General features: G+C 36.5%; 2 protein-coding genes across 4 annotated transcripts; one reads left to right on the forward strand and one right to left on the reverse strand.

Moving 5' to 3' along the window:
* Window positions 1-454: 454 nt before the first annotated feature.
* LOC103961535 (polyadenylate-binding protein-interacting protein 3) lies at window positions 455-7,901 on the reverse strand. Of its 3 annotated transcripts, none has more exons than XM_048587188.1 (15): window positions 7,612-7,900; window positions 6,516-6,668; window positions 6,287-6,436; window positions 5,756-5,880; window positions 5,213-5,403; window positions 4,117-4,294; window positions 3,801-4,028; window positions 3,107-3,234; window positions 2,964-3,006; window positions 2,813-2,846; window positions 2,263-2,573; window positions 1,900-2,046; window positions 1,213-1,296; window positions 1,042-1,101; window positions 455-782 (listed from the first exon to the last, which is right to left on the reverse strand). In XM_048587188.1, exons 2-15 carry the CDS (start codon window positions 6,646-6,648, stop codon window positions 753-755), a joined length of 1,842 nt encoding a protein of 613 aa, XP_048443145.1. In that variant the 5' UTR covers window positions 6,649-6,668; window positions 7,612-7,900; the 3' UTR covers window positions 455-752. The 3 variants fall into 3 exon arrangements, 2 of the variants coding, with proteins under 2 accessions (XP_048443145.1, XP_009372375.2); XM_009374100.3 differs by having other exon boundaries at window positions 2,958-3,006; XR_007259475.1 differs by lacking the exon at window positions 455-782 and adding an exon at window positions 1,645-1,754 and having other exon boundaries at window positions 1,071-1,101; window positions 2,958-3,006; window positions 7,612-7,901.
* Window positions 7,902-19,230: 11,329 nt separating this feature from the next.
* On the forward strand, window positions 19,231-22,972 carry LOC103961533 (protein Brevis radix-like 3). The gene is made up of 5 exons (XM_009374097.3): window positions 19,231-19,631; window positions 19,999-20,375; window positions 21,514-21,649; window positions 22,106-22,494; window positions 22,611-22,972. The coding sequence occupies exons 1-5, from the start codon at window positions 19,506-19,508 to the stop codon at window positions 22,687-22,689; spliced, it is 1,107 nt and encodes a 368-aa protein (XP_009372372.2). The 5' UTR covers window positions 19,231-19,505; the 3' UTR covers window positions 22,690-22,972.
* The last annotated feature ends 227 nt before the right edge of the window (window positions 22,973-23,199 follow it).

The following is a 23,199-nucleotide window of genomic DNA, read 5'->3' on the forward strand; positions in this document are numbered from 1 at the left end:
TGTTAAAGAGCTAGTTTCTCGGCCACTATATTACGGTCTTACTATTTTTTCTCTCCACTTATAATAGAAAAGTTTTAAGTTCGACTTTCATAGATGAATAATTTGTTACCAATTATTGCTAGCACATTGTACAACTTAGTCTAACTCACCAACTTATTGTATAAAAACAAAAAGCTCATTTCAGCATTGTTCAAGAACACGACGACCACTCGTTCAATCTTCAAATCAAAGCACACAAGGAAAACGAAGGGGATCCACTGATTCTGGCTTCTCAAGATACAAATTTCACATAAGTTGTTTACTAATTCATCTCGATCGGATTTGAAACCAATCTGATGGCTCCAATTACTCCGTCCCTTTTGTGTATAAAACACGACATTAGTGCATCAAATAACGCATCAACCAAATAAACGACCCACGCAGTCCAACATTTGAGACATAAACACAGACAAGAAGCTCCACAAAATATAAATGTTTGCATAAATTAAAAGAAAAACAAGTGACAACAAGGATGTGCTGTACGAAGTTCGAGAAAATCCAGAATCAAATTGTACGGGTTAAAGGCAGGACACGATGGTATATCGGGAACGAATAAACTTTCCCTTGCACACACAAGATTCAAGAACTGTATAGGACCTTTTTGGACTGGAGGACTCTGCTCCTTCAAAAAATTGTTCCAACAAGTCTCCAAGGAGTTATTCTTTAGGTGCGGCAGACCAAAACAACCACAATTGAGTTCGTCCAACCAATGGCTAATAATCTCGTCCTTTGTACGGCATTTCCTGTATGACAAATCCAAAACAGAATACATGAACATCTTCATACCCAGTTTGATGCAAAAAGAAATAAATGATTATCTCATCGACTATATATCCTCCAATGGACTCCAAAGAGAAGTTATAGGAAGAACTTTCACGCATGTAACTAAAGTTATAACTTCTTTCCTTTTGTTCATGATATTGGAGTGACTGAAATTATAATTAAAGAGAAATTCTAGATCGATCAAGATACGTAATTTCAGAACATCATGAAATTGCTTACAGGTTGGTAGTTTGGCATGTATACTAGCCTAGGATGGCCAAGAAGCATCTGTTGCCCATACTGCAATTAAATGAAGATATGTAATTAATAGCATGAATTAGCATTGTGCTGTTATTAATGTAATGTAAACGAAATTTCACAACCACGAAAAATAAATTAAAAGAATCACACCTGGGGCCCATTTGGATGAAAATAGGGTTGGGGTCCTTGCTGTGGATTAAACATAACGGGTTGGTGTCCGAAAGAGGGCCCAACCTACAGATATCAAGGGCATTAATGAAAAATGAGCTGAAATCATTTATTAAACAAAACAAAAAAACATAAAGTGATTCAAAGTCGCAAAATCATCCTAAAAGTGCTGGATAAAAGAGGAGCGCTTTCATCATGATCTATACAGCAAGTGATGAGGGAGCGTGGGGTAATGGATTACGATTAAGATAAGTCCACGGTTCATTTCCCTCCAATGCAACAAAACAATAAATTGTAATCCATATATTTATGTAATCTCTTTAAAAAAGAGCACAAGTTTGAAAAATAAAAAAACAATAAGAACTCAAGAACATTGGGAACTAACTATAACTTCCAAATAATTTGAATCATTACATTAGAAAATGCAGTCTAATTTTTGAGCTGATGGTAGATGGTATTTGCATTCCATATAAAGGCTTATGTGAGCAACAGTGTCTTCAGTCATGATAAACCAAGATTTCAGTCTACAGCGGTATCACAACAAACATTTATTATCTGGAAAAATGAAAAATAAACAGTTGAATTGACAGTTGCCTCTTATGGGCCAACATCTACGTGAGAACCTTAAAGTCGGGGAGAAAAGGCAAAAGAATATGTTTTAGTGCTTACTCCAATGCCAACAGGCATGCCTGGCATATGTGGTACAGCAGGTGCATTAGTTGGATAATAGAAGGAGCCATCAGGCACTGGGGATGGAGGCCTAACAGGCGCTTGAGATGGAACAAAACTCTTTGCATGCGGATTGAGTTTGAATTCCTGATAACAATATTTAAGGTAAGAGAGGAGAAAGCAAAAAGAAGAGCTGGATGCATCAGCTATCCACTAGACAAAAGTACCTAGTAGCATGGAAGCATATCTATGATAGTGATAATTGTTGGAACTTCAGGCATATTCAAAGATAAGATTGCATTTATGTCTGAGTTTGTGTTAAACGTGTGATCACGGAAAACATAAAAGTATATCAGTCAACACCTTCGCATGGGGATTCAATGTTGACTTTTCAGAGGACAACGAACCCAGAGATGAGCTTGGTGATAAACCAGGTCCACCAGAAACTGAGGCAGCAGCTGGGAATTCCGAATTTGAAGATGCAGAACTACCAGGTCGTCCATGAGAATTTACTGTCTGTGTTTGAACATGTGATTTGCCAGTCACTGGGTCACTATAACCCGTCTTCTCATGACCTTTTGATGAAGCCTGACCAGGAGCATAAGAGGTGGCACTGGAGGATAAACCACCTTTCTCAAACGCATCTTCCTTCCCATTCAATGATGGTTGTGAATCTACATCCCATAATCAACAATATAACTTCACAACTACTGTAAAGACAAATATTAAAATAATGCTAAAATGGCAATAAAACAAGCTTCTCATTCATATGGGAAGAGAGGGAACAAGATAGGACACGCTTTGCCGTTACTACTAAACCCACATCTAATAGTAACTACCCTATTAAGTCCAAGGAACCAAGAAACAAAAAATGTAGGGTAAAGTAAACAGATAGATAAAATATGGCACTCACCGTCTGGTTTTGATGTTTGATTGTCTTCAGCTAGCTGCATTGACAATAACATAGAACATAAGCAATAACTTTAGAGGCCAATGGCAGTGAATCACAAATAATTATACAAGATTGTGAACATCACAAATAAGGAACTCTCACTCACCTTCACCTTTACAACAGACCCAGCAGCACTATCCACCTCGCCATGTTCACTGAATAATATAGCACATTGTTTAATGAAAAAAACAATTGTGTAATCACAATAAAACTTATTTGCAATTATTATTTAGAGTTGGAAAAGAAATAAAAGACCTGCTTTCACCATCTGTACTGGGGAAGCTCTTGAAAAGTGTTTCTGACGCCAGATGTCTAGCATGGTCATAGGATCCAGAGCGACATAAATCTGGTGCAACATTTGACTCAGAAGATTGTGAGTAATCCTGCATAAAAATTAAAACATATATTGTCAGCATTTAATCAGGAACTTGTTATCAAAGCACGTCATAAAACTCACAAATAAGCACAAAAGAGAAAATCAACTCACAATGCCCAAAGTTGTATCAAACTTTGGACCAAACTAATGAGTTAAAAGTAAACTATGAGGGGATTATAATCAGGGATAGCTTACTCATGCTTGTCAAAATAGATTCTCAGTTGCTTACAAACAAATGGAACAACTAAGAATGCTCAAAATAATGAATTTGTTCAGATTTACAATAACCAAGAAGAACTAGAGGGGGAAAATATTTGGTCTCCATTTATGAACAGGAAAAGATAAGAATATACCTACTTTCTCATGACAATTGGAAGTAAAGAAAAACGGAATGAAAGAGAACATGAGTAGACCCCCTTCTGTAACAAAACACTTTATTTACAGCGCATGTGAAAAATTCCAACTGGATGGCACATCAAGTTCAACAAAATAATCTGTAAATAGGTCAGAAACTAATGCCCCCAGAGCTAAATATGCTGACTATATTATGCATAAGATTAGTGAGGGAACTACCACAAATGAAGAGCTTGATGGCGCCCTATTGTTGCTTTTTCCAGTGGTCCAGTCCATTGAACTCTTCCTTAAAGAACCAGTAGAATCTCCAAAGGTTTCGGTATTACGTGTATCCAACAAAATGTCCTCATCTTCATCATATCCACTATCATCAACTACTTCCCCCCGATAAACAGAGGAGAATCTTGTCTCCTCATCAATATCCACATGGAGGTGAATGCCTCTTTCCTGTATCAACAAATCAACATGCAAAACATAAGGGAACTCGACATCAAATGAATTTTCAAAAGCACAAAATTATCCAACAAAGCCTCACCTCTGCCATATGCAGATCAGGTGTATCCTCACCCTCGATTTCTCTTGCTATTCTTAAAGCTTCCCTTTCCAACTCTTTTGTTTGAGGGCCTTTCGCAAGTTTAGTTGTGTAAAGGTCCGCGTCAAATGTGCTTTTTACCCCAAATAATGTTTCATTTGTTTCAAATTGATCCCATTTCCTGAAAGGAAAAGAATATAAGGAAAATGTTGATCAACATAATATTTCTTTATAAGAGAAAATACAAGCAAACATTAATTAACATGAATTCTTAGAGAGTTGAGCACAGGTCAATTAAATTCCAGAAACAACCAATAAGCCAAAAGGCAACCACTGAAATTTGGCTAAAAAAAATCCTCTAATCCCATATTACTCTAAGGCCATTACATTCCCTAAATCCATGTCTAACTTGCATCGCCTCAAGCAATATTTTGATACCATTAAGGCATGTATTAGAACCATACAGCTAACTGTAACGAGTGAATTGATTGGAATCTTGGTCCACCTTTCTCCAACGTCATCCCCTTTTTCAGTAAACTACATCGTATGAAGAATTTTGGCAACATACAAAAGCAGAGGGATATGGCCCCTTAAGGACCAACCCTGTCAAAGAAGTTCAACATCATGCAGGCAGAGAAAGCATCATCTCTTCAAAACATGTAAAACGAAAGGCCTACATTACAAATAATGCTATCCCTCACAGAGATTGTTATCTCCAATGACTGGATTCCACCACCAGATATTTTAATCAATCAACAAGAGCACCTGCCTTTAAATTAAGTTAATAACATTTTAAGGTTCATTTGCTGGTAATAACTCCAAAGAAATGACAACTCAAGAGACCACAATGTTACTCAAAGCACCTTGACAAGAAAACTTAACAAGAATAAACCAGATAGGATTATAGAATTATAATCTTAGATAGTTAAAGCAGAACATGACAGTTTAACATGAAACCTGAAATAGTAATGTTTAGAAAATAAAAGTCAGGTCCCTAGTATATTTAATAGTGTTCCAGATGGCACGTATTCAAGTAGAGGCTATCTGACCAGTAGAACAGTTACCCAGATATTTAGGGAAAGAAAATTACTATAACAACCTATTCCATTGTCCATCAAATATATTTTCCAATTCAGGACGTTGTGGATCATCTTCATCAGGCACCCACGGTTCCAGCTCTCTCTCCAACTCACCGCGGCGGGATTGTGATATAAAGGAATCTATCATAAGTTCCTGATGTTTTTCATGCTGAACCTCATTTAACAATCCCTCCCTTGTTATTGAGACATCCTGTCATCATTCATTTAAAAATACAATTAGATCAAGGGAGACCAGAGAAACAAAATATAGAAATAGCTGCTTATTCTATGTCAACATCTTACTGCTTGTTATTACTTTTATAGACAATAACTACGTGCCTGAGCAAGTGAATCAAATTAAGAAGAAAAAGACGGCCATCATATACCTGCCCGTCCGCCCCCATACTCCCCCCCCCCTTTTTCCTTCTACTCCTCCCAAAACCACAAAAAGAAAAGAAAACTTCAACCCCTTGAAAACTCGGCAGAACAAATGATGGTAATCTGAGATTCTTAAAGCTATTAAGAATTGGGTCAGCGAATAGCAATAAGAAATGAAACAGAACCTTTGCGATAACTTGTACAAGTTCTTTGGCAGGTATAATTAAAGTCTTTGACGGAGCCTTGCTAACTGACTCTTGTCCGCATACTAAACCATCCTTTATCATTCGTGCCATTTTCAAGATGATTCCTGAAAGTGACAGGTAAAATAATGTTGGCAAACGCAAACAACCACATATCAAAACTGCATGGAGCTGTGCAAAACTAATGGCATTTGGCAACACTATTGATGTTATACAAAATCTGATTATAACACTGGTGATGAATACATTACCTCTCACCAAAATAAAACTTATGTTAGTGTAAAAGAAATAGCACAAAGTGACCGTCAATGAATGTTGATGGGTGCACTTAATTGCACAGAAAAAATATATAAAGACAAACACCGATTTAGAGCACTAGTGACAAATTCATGATATCCAAATGATCCAAAGCAGATGTTAATGTAAATGATAGTCTCATAAGACAACCGCAATCAATACAAACAGGAAGACAAACAAAAACTGTAAATAAAAACCAAAAGCAAATGAGCATACCAAAGTCTTTTTCAGCGTTTGTTGCATGAAATATTCCATAGTATACAGATCCATTTTTCACCTGGACTTCCACATTATGCCCAATAAGACATGTGGTCATATATACTAATCGATCACGTGAAGGACTCTCAGAGTTCCCAGATTTGCTGCCTGTTTCAGCACATATAAAGTTAATGGGCAAGTCAACATAATATCAAGAAAAAATTTTATATATAAATTTCACCAGTACTTGTTAATCTGCTGTGGTTTTCTGCTCCAGACTTTGACTTATTCTCGACCCTAGGCCCCCCTTCTCTCTCACCTCTTCGACGGCCAAAACCATTAGCAGAAGATTTATGATGGGGAGCTTGTTGTGCATTCATCCTCAGTAGCAGCCTCTGATCTATTAAAAAGAAATCGAAAGCTGATTATATCATATTGTTATTATAAAGGATATCAGATGAGTGGTATATCTTCCAAAAAGTAAACACGGTGCTAAAGGGAATGTAGATATTTAAATACGGGAAGCAAGAAGCAAGGATGCTATATGAAGATTAGTGCACATATATACAGACAGTCCCATGTGCATTGCTCTTCGTGGAAAATGAAAAGAAATGTTATTACTCAAGCGCATACGGCGACAATCAGATCAGCATGCACACACTCAAATACAGACATCTGCATGCACAAACAATCACAGGCATGCAACATAAAACCAACAACCAAATAAACTAAAATACACACATTTATTTTTCTTTAAACTAGCGCACACCAAGGATGCAGCATTAAATTGAACAAATTACCATTACTGATACGTCTCAGAAAATTCTCAACTTGTGCACGCTTTTATAAACAAATCTCTACCCGCAAACTACCGGCAACAATCTCTAAATTTCCAGGCAAAACTATGTTCCAACACACCAACATTTAAGCTTCCATATTTAAGCCTTTTCATATTTAAGCTTCCAACAAGGCGGGGAAGTGTGCAAATTACTAATCTGACGGAGCGCAAATAGGAATAAAAGTCTTTCTATGTTTTCGATTTTTTTGGCACCACAAAGGAACCGATTTAACGCAACGCAACACATCAATAATTTGATTCATTAGCTATGTCATTGAGTGTAGAGACGGTAAGAACATGGCAGGCAATACAACAAGCTCTAATCTTGGAATTTTCATCGAGCAAAAACCCAAAATTTACTGTAACTAAACATAATTAAGTCGCAATACAAGAAATTTTCTCTCATCTTCTTCCATTTTCCTCCGGTTTCTCGACAACCAAACGCAATATAAAATACAACAAAAAATGCTATTTGGGATGCGAAATTAGAAAATACGATCCTTACCTTAATAAGCTTAATCAAGCCTATAATTACTCCGAGGCTGCTTCCAAGCTGGAGGAGAAGATGCTGGGAGGCGCCGAACCCAGTGCGTTAGGGTTTGTTCAAATTAGGGCTCCCTTAGGGTTCCGAAAGCGCGAAGATGGTGCTGGAGCCCGAATCACAAGCCTGCTTAGAGAGAGAAAGAGCGGCGGATGGAGAGAGAGAGATGGTGGGTCGGTCGGTCGGTCGGTCGGTCGGTCTCGGCGTGATCGCAAGCGAGAGGAGGAAGAAGAAATACAAGAGCTCGATATTTTGAAGGTGGTGTGATGAAACAGAAACGAGAATACCGCTGTACAATGCGTGCGTAGGAAAGTGTGAGTTTTCTCCTGTGGTCGGGTCTATGATAAATAAATGGACTTCATCACTCCTAGTCCTTAACTTTCTGACAACTTGGCAACCTTTTAAAACGTGTTTTTTTTGTGACATAAGGGCTTACTTAGATTACCCAAAACTAACCCAATAAATTATTACAAACAATTCGAGTTCTAGAGAAGAATCGGACACGAGTGTAATGATAAATGCGGAAAAAAAAAACCCTCATGTGTATGATCACATTTTTTTAGAAAATGAGAGAGAGAGAGAGGGGTTTTTGTTTTTTGTTTTTTGTTTTTTTAATTTTAAATATTAGAGATATTTTAACATCATTTATAGGCAGGTCTCAATAAAAAATAGTAAAATTTGGACTTATGAAATTACATTATTGCCTATCATTTTTTTGTGTGATAAAAGATTAAGTTGTCTTTTCACCCTCTTTTGGTTGACAAAGAGGGTTTCATTAATTAATAGAGATAATTAATAGAGATAAAGAGATAAATCTTTTTTAGGCGAAACAATGGTAGTACAAAAATTAGAGAAATGTTAAGGAAACTCTCTCAAAGTGAGACTATTCATGAACTATCTACCATCTCACGGTGTAACGTTAATTCCCGTGTCAATATCATAAAATATTATGCAAAAAACTTGAGATGACAGAGAGTCTATTAAGAATTCCACTTTTAAAAGGGTCTCTTCAGCATTTCTCAAAAAATTAACAAGTGTTGAGAAAATAAGTATTTTACCACTAATGTTAGAAGCCTAGAAATTTACATGCATCGTGAAGGTAATGATGTAACTCTTGAAACTTTCTAATATCAAATTGTCTTTAAGTTCAAACTCTCCCTTCACACTATATAAAAAAAGTAAGGAAACAGAGTTTCTCAATCTCTAAATTCTTCATTTTTACTTTCGTGATACGTTGCAGTTTCAAAAATACCAAGGAAAGCAAGGCATAAAAGTGAAGCATGCTGCTAGAAAATAAATAGATATACCAATTAAACTTATATCTTTACTTCCATCCCTAGTACTTATTTTAAATTTTTAATCAAGATTTGGCTCAAAAATTTGGTGTAAACGTGAAAGACATCTGTCGCGGCCCTTATGTTACCAGAACTTTCTCAAGCAAGATGTAGGGTTTTTGAGGCATTTCATAACCCAAGAGACAAATTAATAGTTTGGTGACTGAATCCGCTCTTGCACACATTTTCTTTCTAACCCAACTTAAGATTGTTAGTTTTAGGGCTAATTTACTAATCCATAATCAGAATGAGAGGAATTGAATTGAAGAATAATTGAATTGTGGAGGAATGGGAATAAGAGATATCAGAATCAAATTCCTGCCAAAATTGTTTACTATAATGTTCTGGAATCGGAGTTGGAATGATATTGGCTGTTTACTCATTCATTTGAATCGGAATAAAAATTTGTATGATTACTAAAATATCCTTAATTTATAATAGGCAAATTTTAAATTTTTTAAAACAATTTTACACTAGTATATATATGTTTTAATTTACTTAAAATTTTAACCCTCATATGTTTATTTTTGATAGAACTTGAATCCTTTTTATTTTTTAAAGAGTAAAAGCTCAACAGAAAATAAAAAACAAGGTGAGTTTCTGGAACCTCCATGGCTCCATCAGAACCCTCTATACTCTCCCTCTACATCCTCCTCAATTTGTTTCTCTGACCATCCCTAAACGCCAACTCTTGCTACTCCATACACATCAACCTCCCTCAACATCTCTCTCTCTCTCTCTCTCCCCCCCCCCTTCCCATTCAGGTTTGGATTGGGTCTATTAGGTAGAACTTTTGGGGTGGGTTGGTGATGGGTATTGGCAGTTTGGGAGGTGCTATGGTGGTATGTGTTGGTTCATGGGTGGGGATGGGTGCACTTTGGGTGTTGAATTGCGGGAGGCAGATGGAAAGGGATTGAATCTGAAAGGGTAGTTTTGGTCAAAAATTTCTTTCGGAATTCAAATACCTCGTCCAAGTCGGTAATTTAATTCCAAGAATATCATGGGTTTGATTCTTGATTTTGGGTGGAGCGCACTAATATTTTGCATTCCCAAAATTTGGTAAACGCCAAAATCACCCACGGAAGTATTTGATTCCCTTTTTTCTACCTCCATTCCGGATACGTAAACACGCCATTAAAGTGTTTTAAGAGAAGTTCTGTATGCAATTCGGCAACAACTGCTTAATTTAGTGGCACATAAACTTCACTTTATTGGAAGAGATCCTAAATTCAAATCTCATATACAACAGTCATGAATTAATAGAAGAAAAAAAAATTGTATGCAACTGGGACAGAGAATTGGCCACATCGAATAGTATCTCGATTTACAAATTGTAACAAAAAAAAATGGTGACAAAAGGCTGGTGTGATGATATCCAACATCCAATTTTCACAGCCTCTCACCAAGTGTCCCCTACAAGGACATGAGCAGCAAGAACTCACCACATTGTTCATACCAAATTAGTCCTACCCTAAGAAAGTCTGACATCCTCATCCCGCGTGGATAATGTGTGAGCCCTTGAAACAAAAATGCCAAGTAATAAAAGATCAAAATATCGGATTTGGATCCTCTCCTGAGCTAATGGAGAGGATCCTCCTAACCCATCATTGTGGACCGTTGGATTTTTATCCAACGGTTACAATTATTATAACTTTAAAGGGACCTTCCTGTTTGTAGTCATTGGATGAAAATCCAACAAAGGATCCTCTCCATTAGCTCAGGAGAGGATCCAAAACCCAAAATATCAACCCAAAGAAGTACTGCTTTGCATCTTGACCTTTTTGCAAAGGTACCCAGAGTTAGTGAGAGTCTTGTAGCTCATGTAGTTAAGGTCACCTTTAGTTGGAGAGGGTTTAAAAAGCGTGGTAGACTATATATTCGTTGTCATTTTTTGTTTTTTTTTTAAATGTGTAGTTTCGGTTATAAATTTTTGCCTCTAGTAGTACATGACTATGCCATAATAGTTTATTGTATTTAGAGAGGGAATTGTTATTGACATTCCAAAATTCTCAATCTACACTCTAAACTTTCTATATTTAGAAAGAAAAATACACATGTGAGGAGTGTAGAATGAAATTTTTGAAGTGTCAATAACATTTCTCTTTAGAGAAAGAAAGATTGAGAAAAAATAGATACAAGCCTACGTGGACTCCAATAAAAGCTTTGTTGGAGAGCTAAATGTGGCCATTTCGAGGGTTACAAGTAGCCAACCCTATTTACTAACTAGGATATAATCTCTTCTTAAAGACAAACTCTCCACACTTTCGATTTAAAAGTCGTCTACAACTTTTGAGCGGAGATGGTCTAAAGCAATTATCTTGTAGTTAAAGCTTTGCTGCTCTCGTCGTTCAATTTCTCCCTCCACCAATATCGTTATTCATTAGCATTGAAAAAATAAAAAATAATGAGTTAGGGATGAACAAGGTGGTGATAAAATGTAGGCATTAATTTGCATATATGAACATGTGTTCCATAATTTTTTACATGGTTTTTAATCAAACAACTAGTAGTCTTACCTGAAAGTCAATTCCTTCAAACTCACATGAATGTGACACCTTTTGAAAATGACGCAAAATTGTAATCGTTGTTTATTCTTCTTTAGATCATTTCTAATCATTGGGCTAAAACTTAAAATTTTTAATTCAGAAAATTTAAATTTTAACTTAGAAATAGTTTTTCTTCTCCAACCCTTATGGGTTAAATTTTTAGCCAAGATTATTAAATAATGAATTTAGAATAATTTTTTCTTAAAGTAACTTTTAAAAAATAAAAAATTATGTAGATTATCCTAATTTAATTTTATGAAAATTTTAGCCTAAAAATATTTACTATTGAAAAATCACTAAACCGACACCATGAAACTCGTGGAATACTACAAAAGAATATGAAACACATAAAATCATTTTTTTTAATTACTTTAGCCGTTGAATTTAAATTTGGACCATTAGATTTTTTTAACCGTTGGATTTGATCAAATTAATCTTAACCGTTGGATTCAATGAATTTATAAATATAAAACTAAAAAAAATATACATATATGGTGGGTCAGTCCCACTAACCCAGGAGGAATTCTTGGCTAAATTTACTCCATAAATGAGTTTTGAGTTTTAACTCATATTTGCTCTAAAGGTTTGAGCAAGTTGATGTAAGTTTAGAATCTAAAATTTGAGTTTTACTCCAAAAATTAGAGTAGATCTTTTGCCCACCATTTGTAGCAACTAGTAATTCCACAACTTCCTTATAAGCTACTTTTTCAAAATTAAAGAGTGAAATAACAGAAATGAACCACAACAAATGATCTAGTGGTAAGGGCACTGACTGTAGGCTCCCCAATAAACAAAAAATATGGAAGGTCTCGAGTTTGATGCTCTGAGCTGGTGAGTTTGCTTTACTGTGGCCACCAGCATAATGAAATCCCCATAACCTTTCCCGGCCAAGAATAAGTGGATAATCGTAACTTGCCACTAGTTGTCCTCCTTTTAAAAGGGATTCTCTTCGGATCCTTTCCTCGTAATCCACCAAGTTAGGGGATCCAGGCGTTAAAATTTAATCCAACGACTATAAACAGGGGCCCACTTTAAAAGTTATAATAACTTTAGCTGTTGGATCAAATTTCAAAGACCCGGATCCCGAACTTGATAGATTAGGATGAAGAGATTTGAAGAGGATCTCTTTCCAATGATGAATGCAAAACACATTTTATTGCGAAGTAAGAAACTGAACTTACTTTGGGCTTTCAATGGATGGGCCGTGATCACCATAAATTGGACACTATATCTAATCCACTTTCACTCTCTGGGCTCTTTAGTGGATTGGCCCAATCATCATTTTCTGAAGACACTGGATTACCTTCACATTGGTTGAGGAATTGATCAAATACTGGCCATCCAGATTCAAGAGTATCATGCTATTTAATTTTTCTTCTTTCGTACTTACCCTTAAGCGGTCCAAAAAGTCAACGGCTAGATCTTGCACATGACGACATAATGAATCTTTACAAAAATTAGATTTTGCATAAAATTCATACCACTAACTGGTATACACAACTATAGCTGGAGCTCCATTCAACCATTGTGAATCTCGAATTTGGTTCTATGTTGTGGCACATGCTTCATTGATATAGCTTAAAAAGTATATTTTGCCCGGGTATTTTACGCGCCAGAGAAAATACAGTTTGTCAGCCGATCACTCATATCTCGCATCTATTCCACAAGATTAATCCAGCATTAGAGACTTTCTGTTGCTTGACCCACACTTATAAATTAAATCATGCAAAACAAACATTGTTACTTGTATTAGAATAGAGAGAGAGATTTTCTACCTGGAACAAAAGCCTAGCGCACCACATGTTTCAATACAAGTGGAGAGACACTAAAATTATATATTATTTCTCTACTTATTATGACACGTAATATATTGATTTCTGTTCGGATATATTAAAAATTGTGTTGGATGATGAAGCTTTTTATTGGTTACAGTAGTAATTTGGAAGTGGCGCGAAAAAGAAACGAATGCTACAAACTAGAAAGCCCTCTGCTGGGCTTCTTTATGGTAAATTAGAGTTTGTGAATGCAAAAGCTAAAAGCACTTGTTCTTTTGCTTTTTAGGACTAGGTTTTGTATTACCACTAAGGCAGGGTGTTTGGAACCCCACGTTTGATTTGTAAGGGGTCATTGGTATTGGTAAAAAAAGCGAACTCAATTCAACAAGGCTCTCCGCTTTGCGAGAGTCGGGCAAAGGAGGGAACATCTATCATACAAAGTCTTACCTTATTTTTGTAAAAAAGGTGTTTCCATAATTTGAACCTGTGACATTTCGGTCATAAAAGAGCAACATTTCTGTGCTCTAAGGATTTGGCTGCGACAATGTAGAGGCCTTAAGTAAGATGTCATACCCGTTTGACAATTTGGATGACTAAATTAAGGAGAATTTCGACATATTTGTTGTGAACACGAATTCATGAAATTCACGGCCGAACTCATTGTCCGACATTGCTGCACAAAGAGATTACACACGGTGACAGGCATGATGAGTGAGAAACTCGGTATGTCATTCTATGCACGACATAAGGGCAGCCTTTTATGTACACTATGATCTCATCTCACGCAATGCAAGCAAAGCATATGAAAGTTTCATAATTTAAATGTGCAAAAAAGTGCTACCCACCACAAAGCACAAACACGAAAAGGAAAAGTATAGGCCCCTGCATGATATAATTATCTCTCCCATTCGAACAAAATCCAAAACTTAGTATGCAAGGAGACAGAAAGGTGCTCTAACTATAGACTTAGTTGGAAAACTACACATTATACTCTAAGAAAATGAGAATCTAAAAAGGAAGCACATTTGGTTTGGTTTGTTGTCACCCTAAAGAAAAGCGTAACACAAATCATGGAGCTTTATCTGCACTAAGTGCCATAGACTTTGATAGGTCTCTATGCATCTACTCCACAAATGTTTGCTGGTTATGAATTTTTTTTGCATGTGAGATGAACGTTGGAGTACTTTTTATATTGTCAATTTGTTAACTTTTTCATAGTATCGTAATAGGTTATTTCGTTTATGACGGCCGCAGATGGTCCTGTTGTAATCCCACATCGGCTAGAGAAATAAAGAAAGAAGAGTTTAAATATCATAACTCCACTCCAACTAATATTGATGCCTTTTGTGATAAAACCTCACACCTGACGATTGTGCATGCGGTAATTACCAAGTTGGGGACGATATCGATATTGTTGGAAGTGGATCTTCAGCCCATCTCTCTGATTGTTGGAGTTAGACTTGAAAATTTATCGAGCGTAAATAATGTGTTAAGAGTTTATATGAATTTCACATCGAGGAAATAAAAGTACCTTATTATGCTTATAAGTTGTTAAATTACTTTCAAATTACCAGTTAATTTGAGGATGCAATCTCAACTTCTTCACGATTCTTAAAAAAAATTCTCCAAGTTGAACAATCATACTTCTCTATTCCTTTAATGCAAATACACATTGTTGTCCACGTTTAACAATCATACTTCTCTATTCCTATAGTATGCATGATATTTTAACTGTGAATCTTGAGTTAACGACCTGCATATAGAATATTGTGAGCAGAGCAGTCGTGTCGTTCTCCCAGTCCAAGGCTACAAACAATATCATAGCTTAAGCTTTCCCGATTCCCACGATTTTTGTTCATCCTACATGTGGCCTAATCAATACGGTCAATGATTTGTGTGCTATATATATGGTAATATTAGAGAGACTAATTATTTAGATTAATTTTAAAAATAATATAGCGTGGTGGCTTAATGACACATTTCGATCTAGAATGTCCTACTAGGACTCTGAATCAAGCTGTGCTGGCTTCGTCACCCAGCCTGAGATGTAACACTTAATCAATACCGCTAATGATTTGTGTGTTATGTACATAGTAATACTAGAGTGACTAATTTTTTAGATTAAACTTTATAAATAATACAACGTGGTTGTTGATAAATTATATTTTGCACTCAAGGTTCGAGGGTGTTTTAAAAAAAAAAAAAAAAAACAAGTACAAGGTTTAATTTAGTCAATTTACACCATGGTGTTTTAACATTGCGCTTTACTAAGACTAGCTAGTAAAAAGCCTAGAGCTAGAAGCAATCTTAGAAACAAATCACGCTCCAGAATAAAATCTCATTTCACTACTAAACATTTTGTTTACCCATTAGGTTAGGTTTTTAAATTGATGGTGTGGCAACTGAGAAAGCTTGTTTTTATGCTCATGTGTTTGAAATAAACAATCCTCTGACTCCTGACTCTAAGTCACTTCACCATACCAACCTTCCCATATTGGGTTGGGTGAATTATAACATGCAACTAGTTGTATACCTCTTCTATCTCCACACTTAAAATTAAAATCTCGTAGCTCATTTCTAATACAACATCCAATCTTTAAGAGACAAAATGTAGTAATCTTTTATACTTTGCACTCAAAATTGGTGTATTGATGAAATGAAGATGCTAAGAGCCACTGGCGAAGCCACATAGGGACAAGGAGGGGCGGTCGCCCTTCGCTTGTCGGAGATCCTTCCTACAACTCAGGTTTCCACCCCTCTCCTCTGGTCTTGTTGATTTGGTGCTCAGGTGCTACGTTGCTTTCCTGCAGCGAGGCTACTGCGTTATAATTTTTTTTTTATTATTTTGTTCTTTAAAAAAAACCCATGTCAAACGACATCCTTTTGGCTGAGGAAAAAAACAAAAAATTTAAAAGAAAATGGGTAAACGACGTCATTTCGTTTCGAAAAGAATAAATTAAAAAACTAAATAGCAAGGGACGACTTGTCCCTAGTGTGCACATAGCTACACGTAAGGAGATATTGAATGGGGAATGGGCTGCCATGGGTGGACCAACTTCTGCAGATTTTGTAGTTTTAACAGTTAAAATTCCATTTTAATCGTAGAATTTCTAACCAAAAAAAAGAAAAAAGAAAAAAAAAGAGATGGTCAAGAAAGATAAAGCATCTGGGCAAGGAAGTAAAGTTGTGAATGGTAGTTTAAAGGCTCTTTTTCTGGCTTCTGAGTTCTTCCTAATTCGGGTAGTGGAGAGGATGAGGGAGGGCAAGGCATACAAATAATTAATATATTTTTAAAGTTCTTGTGTGCTTTTCTACAATGTTAATGGTAAGAAGCAAGGACTACAAGTGTCAAGTGAGTCGTTAGGACTCGTTTTTGAGTGAGTCGATCTCCTTAACATTCTTTTGCATAAGTTTTTTTGTTTTAACTCTAAATTCTGTTATGCTTGAACTCACACGTTTGTGGTGACGAATACCATAAGATTATGACAAGAAAGGAGACCAAATACCAAGTAAGTTCAAATGTCCATATAGGATTCCACTTAGTCCAATAAGGGTACTTCGCACTCGAAAAATCAAAGTGCAAAACTCCAAGACTCACAAACTTCCGCTCCTCCACTCGACAATTCCTGGCTTCGTCACTGCTAAGGAGGCCAATCTTTTAGATCATATTTTATAAAACACATGATGTGTTGGTTGTTTGGAATTGTATTTTTAATGATTTAAAGAAGAAGTTTACCCATCAATCACCATATGATGCAGTCTACTAAATATAGACATCAAAAAAATAAAAAGCAATGAAATGGAAGCTAGCGACCAAATATCATTGCAAAGGACAAAAGCAAATTTGAATTTCGGCTGCTCAATACTCAGCACGCTTATATAGATGAACACAGAGAGAATCCTTGCAAATAATTTAGCCAAGATTCAGTCATAACCCACATATTACAATTTACAACTACAATATCACGTGTGAGGTTAACACTTTCTTATTTAAGAACATAATTAGTAAAATACAAAAGAAGTAGAATACGTAAAAAAGGCATATATTATTAGGCAACTTTGTTAAAAAGACTAGAATTTGGCCTTTTTAAATTCATTTTAATATATATTTTTCAATAATATGTTGAAGATACATATTTAAAGTGTATTACTCGAAAAATATGTCTAAATAAATTGTATTAAACTGGAAAAGTACATGTATAAGATGTTAGAGTTTAAAAAAAACGTGCAATTTAACAAATCATCAAGACGTATACAAGCAAATGAAAATATTTTTTGGAAATACGCATGTTCAAGTCTTACCTTGTGACATTTTGGGAGGAGTTCTCATACGTGTCTTAATGCTTAAGCAAATTTAGAGTATAAAGTTATAAACAAAGATTTTGAAGTAAACTGATTCGATATTATTCTTTAAACCTTCCTTTCTCTATTGGGACGAGTCTATGACTTGAAATCTATAAGATCCAACTTTTTCTTTATTTCTTTTGATTGTCATTTCATGCTTTAGTTTTCTCTTTTTGTACTTACCTCTTTTTCTTCTAACATATTCAATTGAACGGTTGAAAAAGAAAAGAGACGTTCATAAAGGAAAAATACAAGTGTGAAAATCACTATAAGTTTGAATTTGTTAACGATCAACTAACCAAACAATTGTACAACCAATTACAGATCAAGTCGGGCTCCAACCTGACTCGAATCACATCACACCTAACCCTACTTATCGAGAATTTTTTTTATTATGCCTAAAATATAGATGATACATCGTTTGTTATTATATAAGTAGTGAGAAATTTTATTTTATTGTTCTTTTAACACAAATATCTTATTAATTATATAGTGACACCTAATGTAACTCTCTTGTTTTGAACATCTTGAAAATCTCTCATACTTTATCTTCTACATGAGTAATTGTTTACTTACACGCTTACGGTTATTTTTTTTGAAGGGTTAATTACAACGTCTCTAACTTTTATATGACAAAAAAAATGAAAAAGTTGAACGAATGACAAAAACCAAAAGGAGTGACACACGCACACGCTAACACACAAGATACGAGAACAGTGTAATGTCACTGCACTAGCTTCTGGTTTCCACCTTTTTAGGGTGGCGCTGCCTCCCTGGTGCCCTTCGCATGACGCTGACCCACACACCCCCAGACGGTGGCCCACATCCATTCACTCTCATTAATAAATACATTTAATTATATTTATTTCATACCATATAGTATTACGATCTAATAATGTTTCTCTTCATATGTAAATAAGAAGTTTTAGATTTGTTTCTCGTCGAAAGTGAATTAAAAATTCACGTGTTCTCTTGTCTCTTAATGTAAATAATATCGTTTGTTAAAATAAAAAATTATAATTATTTTATATGCTCCAGTCACAGTGTCCCACCACTATTTTTGCAATTTGCAAGTGCCCAAATCTCAATGTCCCCCACGAGCCCCTTGGCCCCAGCATTAAGCAAACTCAAAGAGAGAGAGAGAGAGAGAGTGACAGTGGATGAATTAGTCTTAACTGGGATTTGTTTTATTTTATTGTCTATTTGTTTTTAGGGAAAAACCCCGAAGAAATATAAATGAGAATGAGGTTTTTGTTGCATAGGTCAATTGGTCAATGTTCGCTTGAAAATGTTTTTAAAATGATTGAAAGTGTGTTTAATGAAAATATTTTTGAAATTAATATTAGTAAAAATTCAAATAGATTTTTTTTTTTTAAAGAAAAATTTAAGTAGATCTTGAAACAACATTCCTGCAAAAAGCCCATATCTAATCAATTTTTTTTTCATAAAACAATTAAAATGATTTTAAAATTTAAAACCATTTTCACCAAAAACGATCCCTAATATTTTTAAAAAACTTTCCAAACAAGCCGATTTAGGTTTAAATGTCATTCGGATCCAAGACGCCCTTGCAAATAGCCACAAAGTTACGAATATGACCCTTGGCTTGGTGTTTTACCTTCATTAACGGTCACCTGACCTGACGAGCCCCTATCTCCTCTCTCTATCTCTCTGTCTCTCTGTGAGTGTACCCACCAGACCCCATTTACCATTTTCCATGTCGAGGTTCTCTGAGAACGAGATCTTCAGCTTACTGGGCTGGCTGTGACTGTGATTGCTAAGCGGGGACTAGCTTCGCCACACCTGGCGGAGACGCTCTGATCTGAAATCTCGTTCAATTTGGCGTTCGGGAATCGGTGATGCTGAAGTGTATACCCTGCTCCAAGCAGCTCAACAATGGATCTCTCCACCACCAAGACGACGACGACGACGCTGTCGCCGGGACTCCCAGGACCAAGCAAGCCATCAAGGCCCTCACTGCCCAGGTAACCATTCGTAAGATTCGTAACTGATGCGTTTTTTGAGAGATTCTGTTTGGTACCCGAGAAAATGTAGAGAGAAAAAACAGGAGTTCGGTGTATGCTAATTGGCCTTTTAGGTGGAATGAGGGAATGGTACCTGTGAAAATGACAGACCCAGAACCTGTTTTCTCTGATTCTCCCTTCATTTTCTCGGGAACCAAACAGCGGGTAATGTTTTGTTCTCCGTTCTCAGTCTTGTTAGATGGAACAGTGGTGGTGTGAAAGATTTTATTCAGCTGAAACTTCACAGTTTTGGGAACAAATCAATGGAATAAGGAAAACCCAGATTTTGTTTTCCTGCGTGTTCAATGGAACAGTTGTGTTTTTGCAGATCAAGGATATGGCATTGAAGGCCTCGGGAGCCTACAAAAACTGCAAGCCCTGTTCGCGGTCCTGCACTGACAACCGTCACCAAAACTATGCCGACTCCGATGCCAACTCGGAGTCAGCGAGTTTCCATGGCTCGTACAGGCGGACGGGGAGATCCAATTCGACCCCGAGGCTATGGGGGAAGGAGATGGACAGTAGACTAAAGGCGCTTTCGAGTGGGGAAGGGACGCCAGCATCAGTGAGTGGAAGGACGGAGTCCGTTGTGTTAGTGGAGGAAGATGAGCCTAAAGAATGGGTGGCACAAGTGGAACCTGGTGTGATCATCACTTTTGTTTCTTTGCCCCAAGGAGGAAATGATCTCAAACGTATTCGATTCAGGTACTTTCAGAATCTGAATTTCAGTGGAGTGTGATGAATGTGTGATCACATGCTATTGCTTTTGAACAACTGTGTCTTTGTCACTTTGTGTGTTGATATTTTTCTGTTTATTCTTGATCTGGAAGCATATAGTTTCTGATTCATTCGTGTTTGATTAGTTGTTTTAAGCGTCGGATTGTTGATTGGGGTTGAAGTATTGTGACATTGTCCTTTGTGTTTGGACTTTAACAATATAGTTTGATTGGGAGGGTGTAGCAGTTAAATAGCATGTGAACTGTTATTTTCTCACAATCTTTTGTATGGTAGGTGGTCCTATGCTAAGAACCAGCCATTAGTCTTCACAGGCTTGAGGTGTCAAACAGTCAGAGATTTAATTATTTCATTATTAGGATCATAACATTCTACTATGTTCCCGAAACTTGATGGCCTTGTCGGGTCCACCCTATCAACACTGACCTAGTGACGCCTCTCTTCTTTTGGTGACTTCACTTGCCTACTAGTATTCAGTGACTTCACTCACGTATTAGTAGTCCATTCTCTAGATATTCCGTTACTAACTTGAGTGTTGGATGTGGTGTCAAAAGAGACGAAGACTTGATTATTTAGCCTTTGAAACTATGACACACTCTAAACGGGTCTTAGATATCTCACTTTTAACCAGAAATATAACTGGAAAATAATATAGAAGAAACAATAATATCCCCTCTTACGGAATTTGATTGAAGTTGATTTTTGAAGCCATGATGTTAGGATATTTGTCAGTACCATTGCTATAGGGGATAAACTTACATTTTGACAATATGCGATTATATTAACTGGTTGTTAGGCCATAAGTAAGAGTTATAGATCACCACATATAAAAAAGAGAGTTATAAATCAACAAAAGAGTAGTCCCAGTTGCCTGTTGAAAGCATTACAAGTCTTGTTGCACAGTGATAATTAGAGGACTTGGTGCTTCGCAGAGTTCTGTTTTCTTGAATGAATTCTTGTTCATCCTGTAATCTCTTCACTGAAACACTAACCTATTGCCGGGTTTAGCGGTAACTTTGTTGTTACTTGTTTATCTTGTTGTCGGTCATGTTATGATAGCTTGATTCAGATACTAAATCTACTAAACTGTGTTGTAAACTTAAATCAGTCGTGAGTTATTTAACAAATGGCAAGCTCAAAGGTGGTGGGCAGAGAATTATGACAAGGTCATGGAATTATACAATGTCCAAAGGTTCAATCATCAAGCAGTCCCCCTTCCAACCCCGCCTAGATCTGAAGACGAGGTGAGCTTACCCCCAATGCATTATGCAAATACTTTCTTGTTGGCGACCTAAGGTAAGTAAGGGTCAAATAAATTTCCTTTAGGAGTTATTCATTATTGTTACTAAACAGTCACCTGCAGAACTCCATCTGTCATAATCTGGGTATGAGATTGAGACTTTCCATTACCTGTCAAAGTCATAATATGGACAAATTTACAAATTCATTTGTTCTCTGTTGAATTTCAGATCGTCTAATTTTATTCAGAATATGTTGGCTACCTCCCCGTGTTGCTTCTCTCTAAGTTTACTTGTATTTACTTGCTATCTTAAACCTCAACTGTGGTTATCTATTGAATGATTGGATGCATTGGTTTCTACAAATTGTATAAAGGGCTCAGCTAGAATCACCTTCTATTGTTGATGGTATGCATTTCTAATGTTAAGAAATACCTTTTTCTTCCTCTCCCCCAATTGCAGAGCTCAAAGGTCGAATCTGCTAGGGACAGTCCTATGACTCCCCCATTGAGCAAAGAGCGCCTACCCCGCAACTTCCACCGGCCAATAGGTATGGGGTACTCTTCATCAGATTCACTTGACCAGCATCATATGCAATCACGTCAGTACTGTGAAACCAGTGGTCTAGCTTCAACACCTAAACTTTCCAGCATCAGTGGGGTGAAAACTGAGACATCATCTATAGATGGTTCTGTAAGGACTAGTTCAGAGGCAGATCGCTCAGGAGAGTTTTCAATTAGCAACGCCAGTGATATGGAGACCGAATGGGTTGAACAGGATGAACCGGGAGTGTACATCACTATCAGAGCATTGCCAGGTGGCGCTAGGGAGCTTAGACGTGTCCGATTCAGGTAATTTGTTTTCTATATCGTGGATAGTTAAACAATTTAAATTCATTATTACAGTAACATATATGATCAAATTGGCTTGAATATGAATTCATTTCCGGCATCCTTCTCTTATGCAGCCGAGAAAAGTTTGGCGAAATGCATGCAAGATTGTGGTGGGAAGAGAACAGGGCCAGGATCCAAGAGCAGTACTTATGACTTAGAAGTTAGCACAGCTTCGAGGTGGTGGCTCTTCTATTAAACAGCAGTATGTTCATAGGCGCAATCTCGTCAACAAAGCTTTCGTTTATCAACTATGACCAAGTTACATGACTTCAGTTAAATATATCTATGTGAACTGTGGAATTTCTTTTTTCTTTTACGGATGGATAATGTTATTGGTTATTCGTGGGAATTCGGTGAAAGGGTGCAAAAAATGGGGGCGACGAAAAATGTTTACGGGGAATGAAATTTGATCTATAAAGGCATATACTTTTCATCAGACTCTTACTGTAAACTGGTTTCAGTTTCTTCATCTGAACGGCAATGTTGTTTTGTCAAAGTTTCATGTTCTTGCATCTTTTCCTTTTTTGCCTCAGATTTAGAGTGATATCAACTGGGCCTAAGGCCCTAAGTGAATTGGGCAAAGATCACTGTAGGCAGTACCTGGATTTAGAGTAAGGCCCAAAATAATGTTTTTTGGTGTAGTTGGCCTTTTGAGGGATCTTT

The sequence above is a fragment of a genome, unplaced genomic scaffold, assembly GCF_019419815.1.
Source record: "Pyrus x bretschneideri cultivar Hongxiangsu unplaced genomic scaffold, Pyrus_bretschneideri_v1 Contig26, whole genome shotgun sequence".
In the NCBI taxonomy this organism is placed as follows: domain Eukaryota; kingdom Viridiplantae; phylum Streptophyta; class Magnoliopsida; order Rosales; family Rosaceae; genus Pyrus; species Pyrus x bretschneideri.

What these genes read in the sequence shown, in the direction of transcription:
- LOC103961535 (XM_009374100.3), bottom strand. Translation starts at nt 6,648, where the DNA reads ATGAATGCACAACAAGCTCCCCATCATAAATCTTCTGCTAATGGTTTT. An exon ending in TTGTACAAGTTATCGCAAAG is followed by an intron (nt 5,404 to 5,755) that starts GTTCTGTTTCAT and finishes GAATGATGACAG; the next exon opens with GATGTCTCAATAACAAGGGA. An exon ending in ACATGCCAAACTACCAACCT is followed by an intron (nt 783 to 1,041) that starts GTAAGCAATTTC and finishes TTTGTCATACAG; the next exon opens with GAAATGCCGTACAAAGGACG.
- LOC103961533 (XM_009374097.3), top strand. Translation starts at nt 19,506, where the DNA reads ATGCTGAAGTGTATACCCTGCTCCAAGCAGCTCAACAATGGATCTCTC. An exon ending in CGCCTAGATCTGAAGACGAG is followed by an intron (nt 21,650 to 22,105) that starts GTGAGCTTACCC and finishes CCCCAATTGCAG; the next exon opens with AGCTCAAAGGTCGAATCTGC. An exon ending in CTTAGACGTGTCCGATTCAG is followed by an intron (nt 22,495 to 22,610) that starts GTAATTTGTTTT and finishes TCTCTTATGCAG; the next exon opens with CCGAGAAAAGTTTGGCGAAA.